This window comes from Sapajus apella, unplaced genomic scaffold, assembly GCF_009761245.1.
Source record: "Sapajus apella isolate SASKATOON/1434 unplaced genomic scaffold, GSC_monkey_1.0 scaffold113, whole genome shotgun sequence".
NCBI classification, from domain to species: Eukaryota; Metazoa; Chordata; class Mammalia; order Primates; family Cebidae; genus Sapajus; species Sapajus apella.
In genome coordinates, this window is record NW_022437053.1 from 1,526,522 (window position 1) to 1,546,595 (window position 20,074).

General features: G+C 39.0%; 1 protein-coding gene across 2 annotated transcripts in view; it reads right to left on the reverse strand.

Moving 5' to 3' along the window:
• The window catches only part of OTUD7A (OTU deubiquitinase 7A), a 293,684-nt gene that overhangs the window by 105,565 nt on the left and 168,045 nt on the right, over window positions 1-20,074 (reverse strand). For both annotated transcript variants that reach the window (XM_032259956.1, XM_032259957.1), the window contains exons 3-4: window positions 6,708-6,802; window positions 4,841-4,995 (exon numbers count right to left, since the gene is read on the reverse strand). In XM_032259956.1, the coding sequence (XP_032115847.1) occupies window positions 4,841-4,991 (151 nt within the window). In that variant the 5' untranslated portion in view covers window positions 4,992-4,995; window positions 6,708-6,802. The remainder of the gene's footprint in view (window positions 1-4,840; window positions 4,996-6,707; window positions 6,803-20,074) is intronic.

The window sequence follows — 20,074 nt, forward strand, 5'->3', positions numbered from 1 at the left end:
TTAGTGCGGTCAAGTGCACCAGAGAGTAGGGTAGATCAAGCCTCCACCACCCAAGCTGGCTGGAGGGCCAAAAAGGTAAGCCCAGGGACCCAGACACTACTGAGAAGGTTACAACGAGGAAGGGCTTTGGGAGTGCAACCCTGAAAGTTGCTCATGAACTCTTGGGCTTACCCTTGAGCTCTACATGTACGGATCTGACCCTACACAGATGACGTAGACTTTTGAGTGCTGAAATGTGGGCTAGACTACTGCTAGAGTCCCAGGCTGGCCACTAGGTGGCACCTGTGTGAGACAGATCCACTGCTCAAAGACTTCACAGCAATCACAAACCACACAAGTCTTGAGGGAACTTGAAATTTGTAGTCTGAATCCACTTGGGGTGGTTATCTTCTAAACTAAAGATGATAATATTCACTGTAAGGTTTTAATAATAACCAGAATCTCAAAACATAGTATTTAAAGTGTCTAGGATACAATTAGCATACTGAAAGCATACTCAGCATACAAAAAGCCAGAGAAATCTCAACAGCTACTCTTGAGATGAAACAGATATTGGAATTATTTGACAAATATTTTCAAGCATTTGTTAAAAATATTGTACAAGTAAAGGAGGGTACTCTCAAAAAATACTGAAAGTCTTGCAAAGAAATAGAAGATATGAAGAACTAAGTGGAAATACTAGAAATGAAAAAATTTAACAAATAAAATAGAAAACCCATTGGATGGGCTCACTAATGGAATAAAGATGACAGAGGAAGTAGTAAATTTATAAATAAACAAATAAATAGAAATGATTGAATCTGAACAGACAAAGATTGAAAAACTTGAGCAGAACCATAAAGATCTTAGTTAATAAAAGGTCTGAGCTTTCTATCATCTGAGTCCCATAAGGAAAGAAAAAAAAGGCAGAACATAGAAACATGGAAAAAAATGGCTGAAAGTCTGGTTTACCACTAGAAGGCAATCAGTTTAATCTAGTATAGTAATAGTTTAAAGCCAAAAAATCAGTTTATTAATTTAAAAAAGTCAGCATCTATTTATTATAAAACTCTCAGCAAACCTGGAATAGAAAGAAATTTCCTTCACCTGATAAAGACCATCTACTAAAACTTACAGCCAACATTCTACTTAATGGTGACAGACTGCTTTTCTCAGAGATTAAGAACAAGGCAAGGATCTTCTTTTCTAACACTCCTATTCAACCTTTTGAATAGTCCTCATCAGTGAAAAAAGGCCAAGAAAACCAGAAAGACCTAGAGACTGGAAAGGAAGAAATAAAACTGTCCTTATTCAGAGGCAATATGATCACCTATGTAGAAAATCCCAAGGAATGTGCGCGCGCGCGCGCGCGCACACACACACATACACACACACACACACACACACACACAGAGAGCCCTCCTAGAACAAACTGAGTTTAGATTTAGCAAGATTGCAGGATACAGGATCAGCACGCAAAATCAATTATATTTCTGTATATTAACAATAAACAAGTAGAAACTGAAATTTAAAAAATACCATGTACAATAGCTCACAACCGCACCCCACATACACATATAACAAAACATGTATAGGATCTATATGCCAAAAACCATAAAATGTTGATGAAAGAACTTAATGGAGGCCCAAGTAAATAGAAATTATGGCACTCCTTCATGGACTGAAAGACACAACATAGGATTGACTTGTAGATTTACTAAAATTGTAGTCAAAATCTCAGCAAAACAGTTTGGAACTATTTCACAAAGATTTTCAAGAAGTTGTTAAAAATATTGTACAAGTAAAGGAGGGTACTCCTAAAAAATACAGAAATTCTTGCAAAGAAATAGAAGATATGAAGAACTAAGTGGAAATACTAGAAATGAAAAAATTTAACAACTAAATTTTATTAAAAAAATTTAACAACTAAATTAAATCTATGAGCTCATCCAGTGGGTTTTCTATTTTAGATGTTTAGAGGCAAGCGGATCCTAAAATTCACATGGAAAGGCAAAAAAAAAAAAAAGCTAAAACACGTTTGAAAAAGAAAAATAAATTTAGAAAAATCACACTATCTGATTTTAAAACTCATTACAAATCTATAGAAATCAATATGGCGCAATATTGATAAAAGAACAGACATAATGATCAACAGAAACGAACCACTGTCTGGAAATTTATTCCTTACAAATACCCTCAGTTGGCTTTTTGTCAAATATGCAAAGGCAATTCAATTTTAATGGAAGAAGAAAGATATATTCAATAAATGATGCTGAAACAATTAGATAGGCACATGCATAAAACAGAATCTGGACCTAAAGCTCACATATTATACAAAAATCAACTCAAATGGATTGTAGATCTAAATGTGAAACATGAAAATATAAAACTCTTAAAAGACCAACTAGGAGAAAATCTTCATGACCTGGAGTTATGCAAAATTTCTCAGATATGTCACTCAAAGCATGATCTATGCCAGAAAAAAGTCAGTTGGGCTGCATGAGAATATAAAACTGTGCTCTGTGAAAAGCCCTGGTAAGAGACTGAAAAGTCAAGCACAGACTGGGAGAAGATATTTGCAAATCATGGATCTGAACAAAGGATTTATGCTCAGAATACATAAACAACTCTTGAAATTCAGGTAAACAACTCAATTTAGACATAGGCAAAAAGCTTGAGCAGACATTTCATGAAAAAGAATAAAAAGAGAGAAAATAAGTAGCATAAAAATTTTCAATATCATTAGTTACTAGGAAAATGAAAATTAAAACCATGAAGAAATACCATCCCAGCTATCAAATGGTTAAAATGAAATAACGAAAAAGGAAGAAATACCAAGTGCTGACACGGATGTGGGCAGCTGGAACTCTCAGACATTGCTGGTGGGAATGCAAAATGGCACAGTACTCTGGGAAACAGGTTAGCAGTTTCTTACAAGGTCAACATGTATTGAGCCTAGAAAACTTAAAAGTATATTCACAAAATCCTGTTCTTAAACGTTTCTAGAAGCTCTAATCATAACTGCCAAAAATTGAAAACAACAGAAATGCACCTGGACAGATGAATGGATAAATAAACTGTGGTATACCTGCAGAATGGAATACTCTTCAGCAACAAAAAGGAACGGGCTACTGACATTTGACTTGGTGAGTCCCAAAATAATCTTACGGAGTGAAAAGGAGCCAGCTTCAAAAGATTAGGCTCTGCAGGACATTTATTTGACATTCTTGCAAAGAGACAAAACTAGTGATAGAAAATAGAGCACTAATTGCCAGTGGTTGGGGGTAGGGGATGTCTGATTATAAAATATATCAGGACAGAGAATCTGGAGGTGATGAAGTACTTCTGTGTCCTGAAAGTGGTAGTAATAACACAAATCCATACATGTGTTAAAGTCCATGGAACTAGACACAAAAAACTCAGTATTTCTGTATCTTAATATGAAAAATATAAGTAAAAAAATAAAGAGACAATATTTGCTTCCTATTTAAGGCTGTCCAGACATCAATATTGATGTTAATACTAATTACAATAATGGCCACCTCAACCATGGTCTTCTACACTTTTTTGAGCATCTGCTACATACTGCTTCTTTATCACACAATTTATATCACAACTTCTAATATTCACAGTCACCTTGTAAGGTGGTTAAGCTCAACCTAGAAAAAAATCTGAGGGTAAGGGAAGTTAAATAATTTGTGCTATGTCTCATAGTTGATAAGTGGCTGAATCTGAACTCAAACTCAGATCTCACTGCCAACCTCGTTCCAAGCCCACTTCTCCACACTGCTGCCCAGTTAACAAAAAGAATGGAAATGGAAAGGGAGATATTATATAATATAAACAGCAGGAAGGGAGAATCATAGTTTGATTTCCACAGATCACAAAACTCTCAGCATATTTTATTCTAAACTTGGAGTTGGTTTGAAATTCTGAGAGGTTGGGGAAAATTTAAAAACTATGCTTTTGCCATTTCCATTTTCTGAGACTCCTCCAATAGGTGGTTGTTAATTTTCAGTATGACTGAATAGTTCTCTCCACTTCTGCAAATGCACAATAATGCTTATTTTCCTTAAGTGACTTAAAGAATCATTGTGACTTACAGTTCGTGACCAAATATTTACTAACTCCACAAATTGCAATTTTTACATTTGAAGTAAAGAGTAAGCAAAGGTCTATCCTCTCACACAGCTGATTGTCCTGAGAAGTTGTAACTGGTCCTTTATTTACATACCACTGCTACCACCAAACAAACAAACAAAAAAGAATGTAAATCCATTTTAGAGACACAGAAACTAAACTTTAATTTTAGTTCACTATGATTATATCTGAATAAATTTTCTGAAAACATATATACAGATGATACACATCTCTCACACGGCAAATGATATCTCCGTGAGAAGCAGGAGGATGAAGGCTGACTTCTTACTTGTGAATTATTTCCAGCAACTTTACTGGATGGTAGGTGCTTTTTCCACCAACAACCCTGGCCTAGGGTATTTTTGTCTTAGCTAAGACAGATATGAAACTAAGGTCTCCCATAAAAGTATTTTCTTGAATGTTTTAGAATTTCTGCTCCATTGAATATATTTTCTTAAATATAATAATTGTTAATACATTTTGACTCGATATTGGTTGGAAAAGCAAAGCCCAATTAGTGCTTCATGAATTTTACTGTCAGGAGTTGGGTGATTTATTTCATACCCCAAATAAAAATAACAAAAATAATTTTATCACCAACACTTTCACTTTTGAGAGTCCAAATACCATCCAAGTATCACTGTTGTCAGGTATTGAAAATCTTGTTTGGAAGGAGGTTATGCCCAGAATAGTGGTGTGGGGGACATGGAGGTGGGCTTACCTTCCAGCAGGTCTCTGGCCAGACCAGGTTCTGCCCCCGTGGACCGAACAAAGTCTGACAGGACTGCGTCCATATCAAGAGTCATAGGATCATGTAGAAGTGCTGCCCAACACTCAGCCGAGGTGGGGTTTGGAAGCACACTAGAAACCATCCATCTGCGGGAAAGAAGAGAAAAGGCATTTTACCGCGTAACGGAAATGGAGCTGCGCATAACAACTACATGCAGAGACCCGAGGGAGGGAATGAGCCATTTCCACCTGCTGTCATATTTTTTTGAACTGGTTTGATCGAACTCCTTTATTCTTTATGCAAGACATTATATCATAGGACTTGAAGTAAAATATCATCCCTCTGTACATGCCATGTGAGAGAAGTTTGTTAACGAGCTGAATGTTTGTGTTCGCTCCCAAAATTCGTATGTTGATATCTCATCTCCAAGGTGATAAAGACAGTGCCATCTATGAAGCAGGAAATGGGCCCTCACTAGACACCAAATCTGCTGGTTCCCTGATCTTAGACTTCCCAGCCTTCAGTGCTGTGTGGAATACATTTCTGTTGTTCATAAGGTTCCCAAGCTATTGTATTTTGACGTAGTAGCCCAGATACACTAAGGCAAGGGATCATCACTCTCTCCAGAGCTTCTGACCTTATATTTTATTAATTCTAACAACTGATGGGGAAAAAAAACTAGATTATTTTAAAATTTCAAACACCTAAGTATGTCTAGAAAAATTTAATTAGAGTTGCTAGATTTCTAATCCTCTTCCGAATTGTATAGACTAGTAATACTTTCACAATGTGATGAATGTTATCCACTCTATTCTAATTCTGCCTTTATCAGTGTGCCATCCTATGCCCTCAACCCTCACCCCCTACTTGGCTATTAGGAGAGACTCCAGGTTAATCCACAGTTGACTGAAATGTCACACTTGCTGAAGATGGCTGCTCAACTATCTGCCATCTCTCTTAAGAGCAGCCATCAATCCAACAACATCCTTAAGAACGTTGGATTTCCCAGGCAGCATGATCCCAGCCAGAGAGATAGAAGGATGTGCAGCCGCTGGACTCAGGCTGACTGTAGTCGCCGACTGCTGGGGAAAAGCCACTGTCACATTGCAAGTGAGAGTGACTTACACTAGTGAATGGTGCTGGGGTCTTCAGTGGGTGCTCAATCTTTGCTGAAGGAGTGTAAGTGCATCCTTGTGTTTGTGTAGACAAGAGGTCTGCACGTTATGGCCCATGGCCAAATGTGGTCTGCCACTGGTTTTTGTAAATGAAGTTTTATGGGGACACAGCCACACCCATTCATTTGCATACTGTCTATGGCTGCTTTTGCACCTGGCTGAGTTGAAGATTTAAAACAGAGACCCTATGGCCCACAAAACTAAAAAGATGTACTCCGTGGAACTCTATGGAAAAAGTTTGCAGACCCCATTACAGGCAATGGAAAATTTTATGCTAGAAAGTATGTAATTAATTTTACATATTGTGGGGTGAGTTTGAATCCCATGCTATTAATGACTGTCCTCTGTTCCTCCTTTCACAATAACCCACTGGGATGCATGCTGCTTGGTGGGGTAGGTCTGGTGTCAGTGGCACATACTTTAGAGCCAGGTATGTAGCCTGATTTAACCCTGGCCCTCCCCTGTCTGGCTGTGACATGGGCTTCACCTCTCTGAGCCCTCCTGTGCTTCTGTGAGAATGCAGAAATTTGCTCACCTAACGTTCAAGACCCTGAGGACTGGGGGTCTTATGCAGGAAGGTCCGTACCCTCAGGGACATTCATTGTGACCATCCCATCTTGCACATGGCTCCCACTGGTATAATTTTTAGTTGATGGGGCTAGGAAATAAGAAAATTATCTGACCTGATGTATATGGTACCAATTAGGAAATTGATTTCTTCCTTCTCGCCATGCACCAGGGCCTCGGCCTGGAGAGTGTCTTCTTTTGTCACTGCCACCTGAGAAACAGATCAGAGAACAAGAGCATGTGATCTCCTTGCCCTCAGACTGAGGCCAGAGGCTGGCTTTTTGTCACAGGAGGCTGCATCTTGGCCTTGACCAATTGCCTGAGTCATGTACTCTGTCTTCCTGGGCCTTATAGGTCCCTACTCACCAGCTGACCACCAGCTTCCATGCCCAGGGCCTGGCTAGGGGCTGTCTCAGCTTTCCTCATTTTAGCAAGCATTTCTATTTCAGTGAGGATCACTTGCACAGCACGGAGCTGTTTGAAACTTTATTAGCACATACCACATCAGTACATTCAATCTCAGTTACGTAGAGAAATATAAATAACATGAAATTTACCATTTTAGCCATTTTTAAGTGTACAATTCAATGGCATTAAGTACATCTACACTATTGTTCACATCTGAACAATGAGGGGGAGAACAACCCTGCCCCTTAGAATTGCAGAAAGGATAAAGTGAGATAATACTGAAAGAACATGTACCATTACTATTATTATCATTGACATGGATTAAAACAATAGGCAAATATACTGTTCTGATCTTGAGAATCTTGACTGCCCATACATTTATACATCCCTGTTTAGAGGGCGAATGATTAAATATGAAAAAGGTCAGGTTGTGTCCACCATGTTCAGCCTGGTGAGGAAGCCCACCCTGGCGAGGAGATCGCAGGTGTCTGGGCTCCCTGGTGAATGAATTGGATGTTTCAACTGAAATGTCAACATTCCAGAAGCCTTCATGACCCATCCCTTGCCAGACGCCATTGTGACCTTGGTGAAGCGTGATGCACTGGTGCACTGGGGACAAAGGTTTCTGTGGATGCCACATTAGGGAAACACATATTCCAGAGCATTTTTATGGTTCAGACAAAAATTAAGACAGCCCAGTGTCTTTCAGTGTGGGGGCATGAATTCTGGGAAGATTGGCTCTGCCAAACATTCAAACGCGTGGAGCAATGATCATTTTCAAAGCTTGGTCACGTATATTACTTACATAACCTCCACAACATAAGCTAGAGACAAAGATGAGTCTAAGAGTAATTTGGGCTGTGATGAAGCAATTTCTCCAGGAAATTCAATGTAAAAAGCCCTGGGTAAGGGGGGGAGGTGCTTCTTGCTGAGGAATAAGAACAGAGGTTTGGCCAGGCAGCGACAGAGAGGCCTGTGTGAAAATCACAAAAGTGGCTACAGGAATGTCTATGGGTCTCACTGAAGTTCTTCGCATTATTGCAGGACTGTTTCACTCTTTCGTTGTCCCCTTGGTGAAGCTGATACTCTCAAACACATGGTGTTGTGTCTTTGTGGGAACTGAGAAAGGCTCTAAGTGGCAACAGTGGGTAGTGCTGGGACCCACTGCTTGCACCTGAGGCTCAGAGAAGGCATGCGTGTGGGCATTGGGCCCATTTCATTTGTCCAGCAGGTGCCCCAATGGGCTCAATGGGAGGGAGACATGCCTTCTGTTCAGGGGCCATGACTGGGCTTTGGGCCAGCTCTCAGAGCATCTGGTGCCTTTAAAATAAAATATGAGCATAGATGCATCATTGGAAGCAAAACATTTCCTTAGTTGACACTCACTCAATTGTACTTTTTCATAATTTTCTCCTAGTATGGAAAGATGAAAGAAAAGTCTCTCCTAAAATTTATACCTTTGGGAATAGCAGTAAGTGTAGGATCTACTGGAGTGTTTTTGTCTTATATGCATTGAAATGATATACAGCTAGTGCTCGACTTACGACCATGATTGGTTCCAACAGGCCGGTCGTAACACGATTTGGTCGTAGGTTGAGTAGGTTATATGTACTGTACTGTGAAATGATGTTATAAAAATCTTTAAGTCATATTTTATCATAATTTTCTTTCATTATTGTTATATATCATAATTTTCTTTGTTCATTTTATGCCACTTGTATCATCTCTACACCATTTTGTTTCTTATTTTTACATTCATCAGGTTTAAGTAAAACACTGCATTACCAGTATAACTGGTTTAATATTTGCAAAACATACAAAATTACAAAATACAGGTGCATACAAAAATACAAAATACAGGTGTAAAAAATACCATAGGAAACATTTTCCCAATTGCAAAATATATCAAAATATATAAACATGTATGAAACATTTTATTGGCTGCTGGTCCTTGGCTGCGGATCATTGATGTCGTCATCTGAGGCAGCAGTTGGGGTTACCAGAGTTGGTTTTTTCATAAACATGGTGAGCTTTGTCTGAATTGTATGTTTCTTTTTTTCTTCATAAATTTCACGATACGGACGAAACACATCGTGCGCCATCCGTTCAATCCTTGCAAATCGTTCGATGTTTGGGTCCATTGCTTCAAAATGTATAAGAAGTTTATTGGGAGGGGTTTGATGAAAAATATTCAAGACACAAAACACAAATTGCTGTACCGAGTCTGGGATAACAGTTGGAATGGTGCACGCGGAGACGGTAGTGCTGCTGGAAGCTGGTCCGCACTGTTGTATGCCCAGCCGGGCAATGTTTGCGCTGCCAGATGCAGCGCAGTCGTGGCTAGCGATTGTGGTTGTAAAGTCGAATGGTTGTAAGTTGCATAGGTCATAAGTCGATCAATACCTGTACTCATCAATGACATATCAAATTCTTCAAAGGTTCTTAATATGAGAGCAACAGTAGTTTAACTGACAGGAGAAAGTGGGGCACTAGCAATTGTAAATGGCACCTCAACATCCCAATCACTCTACTCTTGAGCTTAGATTTTTAGGCTAACAAGGAGAACACAGAATTAAGCAATGATATATATTTTACAAATATTTTTTTCCAATAAAAAATTTAAATATATATAATAGTAGACAGAATAGTATATTAAAGCCAAATACCCATCACTCAGGCATGACAATTATCAACTCTTAGCCAACCATGCTTCTTCTCTGTCTCCAACCCTTCCCCTGCTCACATCATTTTGAAGCCAATTCCAGGTAACACATTATGTCATCCACTTACTTCCATCTCTCTCTAAAAGACTTTTAAAAACATAACCACAGTACCATAATCCCCACCTAGAAATTAACAATAATTCTTCAGTGTAATTAATATCCAGTGTGAAAATTTCCAATGTTATCAAATAAGTTCACATATTTAGTTTTTCAATTGGTTTGAGTCAGAATTCAAATAAGATCTCTCATTGTAATTGGTTGATATGTCTTTTTTAATCTACAGATTCTGCCTTCGTCTTTTTCCCTCTGTATGTTGAAAAATCTCATATATATTTTTTTCTCTAGAGTTTTCTATCATCTGGCTTTGACTGATTGCTCCTGTGGTGGGGCAATCCAACACAGTGCTCCTCTGTCCTCTGTATTTTGTGTAAATCAGCATGAGGATATAAGACTTGATCAGATTTAGGTTTGATTTGGGGCACATTTTGGTGCTGTCTTCTCTATCAGTTAGCACTGAGTATTTGACTATCTCTGCTTGTGGTGGTAGCAGCCACTGATAATCATTGCCTTAAACTCAGCAATTCAAGAGGGGTTGCATATATGGCCAGCATAATTCTTTAATTCATTCTTTATTTATTATCAGGAATTCTTAAAGGGAAATTTCCACTAATCTACTATTTGGTCACCAAGTGGTAGACATCTAACAGAAAAGGCAAGATAGATGCTTTATTTGTGACCTTTTAACTCATCATTTTACTTGGACAAGATGGTTCACTACCTTCCTTCAATGGGATCCATTTGTTACTTCTTTTTCTGAAATATTTTGCATTCATCGATTTAAACATATTTTATAATTCCAATCTGTCCAATATAGAGCAGTTTCTGTCTTTATTGATGCTTAAGTCCTGAATCAAGTTGCTTTGACACTAGTGTAGCTGATAGTTTCTTTTCTATCAGGTGTGACAAGATGTTTCAGATCTCTCTTCTACATTTACTGTTCCGGATCTAGAAGTAGACATTTCTCCAAAGAACTATGAGTCTTTTTTTACTGAGAATGGTTTTTCAAGACCACATTCTGGGTGCTTGGTGTACCCATAGCTAGTGGTTTAGTCACTGTTTACAGGACTTTTTGGTAAGGTAAGAAATATGTTTGTTTTAATAAAAAATACATCTTGAGTTCATTCTAATATTTCCAATTCAAATGGAAGACTTAGGAGTTTTTACTTAACCTAATCTCTTTTATGTATGAACCTCCTTCCCCCACTGAATCCTAGTTCTTAATAAAATCAGGAATGATAGCATATTACACAGTTACCCTTTCAATTTATCCTGCTCAAATTGAAGCTATTGATTGTGTGCTAAATTTGTATCTTGCTATTTTGCTAAATTCTTACCATTTATAGCAATTTTCAATAGTTTTAAAGTTTTCCAGATACACAATCACATCAAATGCAAATATAGTTTGTGTTAAATCTTTTATTTTTTTGAGACAGAGTATTTCTCCATTGCCCAATCTTGTCTGATTTTCTTGATTAATGCATTCAATATATTACATATTATGACAGGTTATAGGAATCTTTGCTTTGTTCCTAACTTTAGTGGGAATAACTTTGGTGTTCCCACATTGAAAAAGATGCTGGGTGTTGGCTCTTGGGATAAACACACACACACACACGTGCGCATGCGTGCGCGTGTGCACACACACACACACACACACATACACACACACTTTTTACAAATTCAATTTAATTTAAGCTCCAGGATACATGTGCAGGATGTGCAGTTTCATTGCATAGGTAAATGTGTGCCATGGTGGTTTGTTGCCCCATCAACCCATCACCTAGGTATTAAGCCTTGTATACATTAGCCATTTATCCTGATGTTCACCATCCCCCGACCCCTCACAGGCCCCAGCGTTTGTTGTTCTTCTCCATGTGTCCATGTCTTCTTATTGTTCAGTTCCCACTTATAAGTGAGAACATGTAGTGTTTGGTTTTCTGTTTCTGTGTTAGTTTGTTGAGGATAATGATTTCCAGTTCCATCCATGTCCCTGCAAAGGACATGAGCTTGTTCCTTTTTTTTTTTTTTTTTTTTTTGAGATGGAGTCTCACTCTATCACCAGGCTAGAGTGCACTGGTGTGATCTCAGCTCACTGCAACTTCTGCCTCCCAGGTTCAAGTGATTCTCCTGCCTCAGCATCCCGAGTAGCTGTGACTATAGGCACATGCCACCATGCCCAGCTAATTATTATATTTTTAGTAGAGATGGGGTTTCACTGCGTTGGCCAGGATGGTCTTGATCTCTTGACCTTGTGATCTGCCCACCTCAGCCTCCAAAAATGCTGGGATTACAGGTGTGAGCCACTGTGCCTGGGTGATCTTGTTCCTTTTTTATGGCTGTATAGTATTCCATGGTATATGTGTACCACATTTCCTTTAAAAAAATTTTTCCCATAAGTTATTGGGGTACAGGTGGTATTTGGTTACATGAGTAAGTTCTTTAGTGGTGATTTGTGAGATTCTGGTGCACCTATCACCTGAGCAGTATACACTGCATCCTATTCGTAGTCTTTTATCCCTCCCCCTGTTTTTCCCCCAAGTCCCCAAAGTCCATTGTATCATTCTTATCCCTTTACATCCTCATAGCTTAGCTCCCAAATATCAGTGAGAACATACGATGTTTGGTTTTCTATTCTTGAGTTACTTCACTTAGGACAATAGTCTCCAATATCATCCAGGTTGCTACATATGCCGTTCATTCATTCCTTTTTATGACTGAGTAGTATTCCATTGTATAAATACTACAGTTTCTTTATTCACTCACTAATGGCATTTGGAATGGTTCCATGATTTTGCAATTTTGAACTGTGCTGCTACAAACATGTGTGTGCAAATATCTTTTTCATATAATGATTTAGTTTCCTCTGGGAAGATACCAAATAGTGGGATTGCTGGATCAAATGGTAGTTCTACTTTTAGTTCTTTAAGGAATCTTCACACTCTTTTCCATAGTGGCTGCACCAGTTTACATTCCCATCAGCAGTGCAGAAGTGTTCCCCTTCACTGCATCCATGCCAACATCTATTGTTTGTTGATTTTTTATGGTCATTCTTGCAGGAGTAAGATGGTATTGCATTGTGGTTTTGATTCACATTTCCTTGATCATTAGTGATGTTGTGCATTTTTTCATATGTTTGTTGGCCATCTGTATATCTTCTTTTGAGAGTTTTCTATTCATGTCCTTAGCCCACTTTTTGATGGGATTGTTTGTTATTTTTCACACTGATTTGAGTTCATTGTAGATTCTAGATATTAGTCCTTTGTCAGATGTATAGATTACGAAGGTTTTTTTCCACTCTGGGTTGTCTGTTTACTCTGCTGGCTGTTTCTTTTGCCATGCAAAGCTCTTTAGCTTAAATAAGTCCAAGCAATGTATCTTTGTTTTTATTGCATTTGCTTTTGGGTCCTTGGTCATAAAATCTTTGCCTAATCCAATGTCTAGAAGGTTTAACCAATGTGATCTTCTAGAATTTTTATTTATTTATTTATTACACTTTAAGTTCTGGGGTACATGTGCAGATCGTGCAGGTTTGTTACATAGGTATACATGAACTCATCATTTTTTATGACTGCATAGCATTCCATGGTGTGTATGTGCCACAATTTCTTTATCCAATCTATCCTTGATGGGCATTTGGGTTGGTTCCAAGTCTTTGCTATTGTAAATATTGCCACAATAAACATGCATGTGCGTGTGTCTTTATAAATGAATGTTTTATAATCCTTTGGGTACATACCCAGTAATGGGATTGCTACAAGAATGACCCTCCACCCTCAAGTAGGTTCCAGGGTTGTTCCAGTGACAACAGTGCTCCTTTCTTTGTGTCCATGTGTACTCAATGTTTAGCTCCCACTTTTAAGTAAGAACATGTGGCATTTCATTTTCTGTAAAATTCTTAAATTAATATTAATAAACTAGATTAAGCTATGGTTTTTACTCTTATGTGCAATCTTTGTCAGGTTTTATAGTTAATGTTATATACATAAAACAAAACTGAAAGTTTCACTTTCTTTTCAGTGCTCTGGATTAACCTAAGTAGCACCAGGGCCATTTGTGGTAGCTCTGACCCACAAATTAATCTGTTACTGGTGCTTCTTTTTTGGGGAGCTCTTTTATAATTTCCTCTAATTTTTTCCCTATGGAAATTGTTCTGCCTGGTCTTTCTATCTCCACATGGTTTAATTTTGTTAGGTCATATCTTCCCAGAGATTGGTTTTCAAATTTATTTGAATGGAGTTAAAAAGATTCTTCCCATGGGCCTAAATCCCCTACATATCCCATTGAGGAAAATAAATGCTACTTGCTGAGTGCCCACAATTACATTGATTGTGCTTAGTGCTTTATGGGTGAGTTAACTCTCATACAGGCAACAATTCCACAGGGACAGTGGTTTTGTTCCATTTTACTAAAACCCAGAGTGCCCAGTGGCAGAGTAAAGATTCCCACATAGACTCACTTTGACCCAAAAGTCACCATTCTTCCATCACACAATACCATCCCTTTACAGTGGAACAGGGTGTCTTCAAAAGGTCTCAGGTCAAAACATCTGGTGCCTTTGAAATATATTATGTGCATAGATGTATGATTGGAAGCAAAACATTTCCTTAGTTGACACTCACTCAATTGTACCTTTTCATAGTTTTCTTCCAGTATGGAAAGATGGAAGAAAACTCTCTCCTAAAATCTACATCTTTGGGAAAAACCGTAAGTGTAGGACCTACTGAAGTTTTCTCCTGTGCACATTGAAATGATATATGCATCAATGGCATGTCGAATTATTCAAGGGTTCTTCATATGACAGCAAGTGTACAGCTCTCATCACAGTCATGGGCTTATGATCCCAAAAGGCTTACAGACTGTTCATAAAAACTACAAATGCTCCTCAATTTATGATGCAGTTATACACCAATAAATGTATCGTAAGTTGAAAATATAATAAGTTGAAAATGAATTTAATATTCCAGTAAATCCACCTTAAAGTTGAAATAAATCAAACCATTGTTAAGTCCAGATCCTCCCTGACTTATGATGGGGTAACCACCCAAGAAACCTATCATAAAGTTAGAAAATCCTAAGCCAAACCATCCTAAATTTGGGATAGTTTGTAGATAATTTCTAAAGAATCCACAAGGAATAACAATCAGTAGTTTTGTAGATAAGACTTGAACATGAACATCAACGTGAACTTTGTAAGGCCATGAAACATGGTGACACTTGTTCTGACTTGTAGAAAGCTACAATCTTGCAACAGTGTAATGTGCCCATAACTTGGAAAGATCATCTTACAAGAGAACCTCAGTGTCACGGAGATTATCTCATTCCTGAAAATGTACAGCAGAGCTTGGTTGACAATTCTAAACCTCCGGCACTGGAATGCTTGCAAGGACGCTTTGCTTTGAAATATTTATGTTTTTATTCTTCAGGCTCACAAATGTAGCTGTTACACTGGCATAAAATATGTGCCTGAATCAGACCAATGTGCCATTGACAAGTGTTTAAAGAAAAATCCAAAGAACTTACAAATCAGGTTGCTACTTTTCCTACTGATTCCAATCATTAAATCAGTTCTTCTTCTGGGTAAAGGTACCTTCTTTCCAAGGAAAAGACAGCCTAATGGGTCAGCCTCTCTTCCTAGCCTGCCATTGTCATTGTGACAGGTGGTAGGACACACCCTGTGCATTGAGCTGTCACCCAACCTACTTGCCTCCTCCTTCTCTCTGTGAAGGCTGCCCTGGAGGACAGGGTTCACGTTTTATTTGTCTTAATATCACCACAAGCTGGAATATACAAGATAATAAATATGCTGAATACATGAACAAAAGGAAACTAAAACACTAAACCTACCTTCGTACTCCATTCTGATGGGTAGACATGAAAGCAACCAAAATTTCACTTAGATTGGAATCAATACTCTCATATTACTTACAAGCAAACCCATTAGAATACGAAAAAGGAACAGTTCTCTGTGCTTGGCAGACGAAGGCAGCTGAAGGTAAGATGAATTTTTGAGGAAGGGTGCAAAGAGGGCATTCTGGGCTAGATGAGCAACATGTGTGGACGCCAGGCACAGATACTCTGGTGTGTCCAGGAGAGCTGGTAGCCAAGGGGCTGGGGGTGGAGGTGAGGGCCCGGCCTGGGGGCTGCCCGGGTGAGTAGCTCACCTACGTCATGAGGCCAGTGGGAAGTCGATGAGAGTTTCAGAGGAGAGAACTGATAGGAATAGCACATGCTTTAGGAAAATAAGTAAAGAAACAAAATATTGGCATCCAGAGCCCAGAAGGCAATGGGCAGGTACTCGCCCCGTTTCTTAGATGTTGCCCACCACATACCCTCGCATCCACTGCAGACTGAATCTTGGTTTATCAGGGAGCAGTTGAGACCCTGGATTTCAGAGAAGATAGAAAAAATTCCTGGCACCCAGGGATGAATTGCAATTGGTGAAAGCCAATTATGCCCCAACTTGTGATACACCAATCTGCACGTGCCATGCTGGATGGTAATTTGGTTTCCCTGATGGAAAGAGATGCCAACGGGTTGGGTTTAGGGAAAAGCACTTGCTTACTTGACAGAAAGGGAAAGGCTTAAATGGAATAGGCCTTTCTCATGCTGCCTTCCTTCTTTTTCCTGCCTTGAATGAGGAAATAACATCTGCAAGTCCATTATACTTCTGGGAGTATGAAGTATAACGCAAGAGAACAAAACCCAACAAAAGTTGGGTAAAGTAGGAAGCTATTTCCAATGGCATCATGGAACACTTGCACCAGCTGTAGACAGTCCACCCCTGGACTTCTTATTATACTTCTCATCTAAGTATCTATTTGTTCAAGCCAATTAAGTAAAATGTCTGGTTACTTGTAGCTGAATGTATTCCTAATTGGCAGATGAAGGTAAAATGATTCAGATGTCAAAACTAGAAAAGAGGCAATAGGAAAAAAAGAAACCCAAGGCAAATACCATTTATAAACATAGATGTACAACTTAAAGATTAGCAAATGAGGCCAAAAGATAGAAAAAGACATAAAGAGACAAAGAAGCGTCTTGGAGCTGCTGCAGCCATCTTGGGTGCTTGGTAGTGGAGGTTATTAGGGTGGAAGGAGGTGAGTCTGTGCAGTTCTGCAGATGCCATTATCATCCCTGGAATGATACATGTGAGAGAAGTGAATTCCCCTCTTGTTAAATCTGCCATAATGTCTTCCCTCTGTTACTAACAAACAAACATGGTTTTCATGCCAATACATTATCTCAACAAATTTGAGGAGAAAAACCATATGGTCATCTTAAAAGATGCCAAAAACCCCACAATTATTCATTATACCAAGCTGAAAGAAACATGAAAAGAAGGAACCTGTTTTCTACTTATTAAATGACATTGATTCTAAATTTTTAGGACTTATCAGATCTAATAATGAAAACATTAGTAGCATTTGGATCAAGATTTAGAACAAACTCATGACTAAGTATTATAACAAATGAGAACATTTTAAACGGCTGGAACAAGATCAACATCCAAAATCAACCCTTTTCCTACATGTCAACATTAGCCAAGTTAGAATTTTAAAATCAACACAAAAAGATCTATTTCATAATTGCCAACCAACTCCCACCAAATATCCTGTAAGTTAATTAGGAAAACTACACAAAAAGAAAGAAACCTTTCTTTTTTTCCTTTGCAGAAAACAATAAATCTTTAATGAGGGATAGAAAGAGAACTTAAATAAATGGACGGAAAGATTATATTGTTAAGATGCCAGTTCCTCTCTAATGTGTATGATAAATGGAATGCAATCAATACAGAATTTTTCATGGAAGCTGACAAACAGTTTCTAAAACTTAGAAGAATAAGCCAGTAATTCCGCGACAATTTCAATGAACAATAAAGTTGATGTTTGTTCTCCCACACTTCACACATAAAGGTATTGTGACTAAAGTGGTGGGTACACAGGGACAGACAGAGACACATGGACCCGTGGAGGAGAACAGAAAATGCAGAGATGTGTGAGGGCAGGGGGGAAGAGAGAGAGAATTTGGTATATGATAATGGCAGATGCCCCTAACTTCCCAGGCAATATCCATTCCCTGTCCTTATCACTAACAGACCTTTGCTTTTGCTCATGGCTACAATGCGCTCAGACCCATGTAGTAAGTCCATGGGCTATGTGACTCAAGACAATTATGATTTCTGCTTTATCAGTTTCTCCTGCAGCTAAAAGTATCCATGTAGCTAGTTCTTTCTCCTCTATGAGCTGCCAAAATACACTAGGAAATCTGCTAGGCTACTTTTGGCAAATGTTTTGTTTTCCTAAGAAAAGGGGCATGCATATAATCTTTCCACCTTGAAGTGATGTGATATAGGAAGCTGTGCTGGCCTTGACCATGAGGGATGGGTCAATAGAACCTGAAAGATGCTGCTGTGACATCACTGAGCAGCCCATCCAATGGTGCATTGGCTTCCGAATCTGTCATGTGAAATTAAACATCTTGGATGAAGGTGAAAGCATCACTAACCGACAGAATCACACATGTGAGGAATCCCAAATTTGTGAGAATCCTGTGGGGAAAGGACCACATTATAAAATTTATAAAATAAGTTGGCAATTCAGTTGGAAAAAATAAAGCAAGATTCCCTACATCCTATCATGGACCAACAAATTCCACACGAGTTACATACACATAGAGAAGAAATAAAACTATCAGTGTGCCAGAGAAAAGTATAGGTGAATACGTTTATGACCTTGCAGTAGAAAAGTGTGCTGGAGACCCTGCCTGATGTTGACCACGGCCCTTGTCACTGTGTTTCTAGATCACATTTCTTGGCCTCCCATGTAGAAAGGTGTGGCCATGTGACTTATGTTCCATGAAAATAGAATATGGCATGGAAGGAACATGGGTCATTTCTAGGCCTGGCCCTAACCTCCCACTACATCCCCACTTCTTCCTTCTCTCTCATTTGCCAGCTCATTAGAGAGGGTTCAGCAGAGAGTCAGCGACCCCAGGGGATAGTGGAGCTGCTGGATGGGAGAAATGTGGGTCCCTATATGATGGTGTGATCCCTATTGGGCTGGCATATGGCAAGAAATAAACCTGCCTTGTGTTAAAACACTGAGATTTGTGGGGATGTTCATTTTAGCATTTGAGTCCTAATAGATAAAGCCTTTTTAAGAGCTAAAAAGTGAAATTCCATCTAATATGGTTTGGCTGCATCCCCACCCAAAATGCCATCTTGAATTGTAATCCCCATGTGTCAACAGTGGGATCAGGTGGAGGTAATTGGATCACAGGGGTGGTTTCCCCCATGCTGTTCTCATGATAGTGAGTGAGTTCTCATGAGATCTGATGGTTTTATAAGTCCCTGGCATTTCCCCTGCTTGTATTTCTCCTTCCTGCTGCCTTGTAAAGAAGGTGCCTTGCTTCCCCTTCACCTTCTGCCATGATTGTAAGTTTCCTAAGGACTCCCAGCCATGCTGAACTGTGAGTCAATTAAACCATTTTCTTTTATAAATTACCCAGTCCCAGGCAGTAATTTATAGCAGTAGCAAAACAGACTAACAGTAAATTGGTACCACAGAGAGTAGGGTGCTGCTATAAAGATACCTGAGAATGTGGAAGCAACTTTGGAACTGGGTAATAGGCAGAGGTTAGAACAGTTTGGAAGGCTCAGAAAATAGGAACATGTGGGAAAGTTTGGAAATTCCTACAGACTTGCTGAATGGCTTTGACCAAAATGCTGACAGTGATATGGACAATAAAGTCCAGGTGGAGGTGGTCTTAGATGGAGAGGAGAAACTTGTTGGGAACTGGGGCATACATGACTCTTGTTATGCTTTAGCAAAAAGACTGGTGGCATTTTGCCCCTGCCCTAGGGAATCTGTGGCACTCTGAACTTGAGAGAGATGATTTAGGGTGTCTGGTAGAAGAAATTTCTAAGCAGCAAGGCATTTACTATGTGACTTGGATGCTATTAAAAGCATTTAGTTTTATTCATTCACAAAGATATGGTTTGGAATTGGAACTTATGTTTAAAAGGAAGCAGGGTATAAAAGTTCAGAAAATTTGCAGCCTGACAATGTGATAGAAAAGAAAAAACAATTTTTTTTGAGGAGAAATTCAAGCTGGCTGCAGAAATGTGCATAAGTAATGAGGAGCCCAATGTTAATCGCTAAGACGATGGGGAAAATGTCTCCAGAGCATGTCAGAGGTCTTCACAGCAGCCCCTCCCATCACAAGCCAGGAGGCTTAGGAGGAAAAAATATTTTGTGGGGCCTGAGGGGTGGGCAGGACCTTGCTGCTTTGTG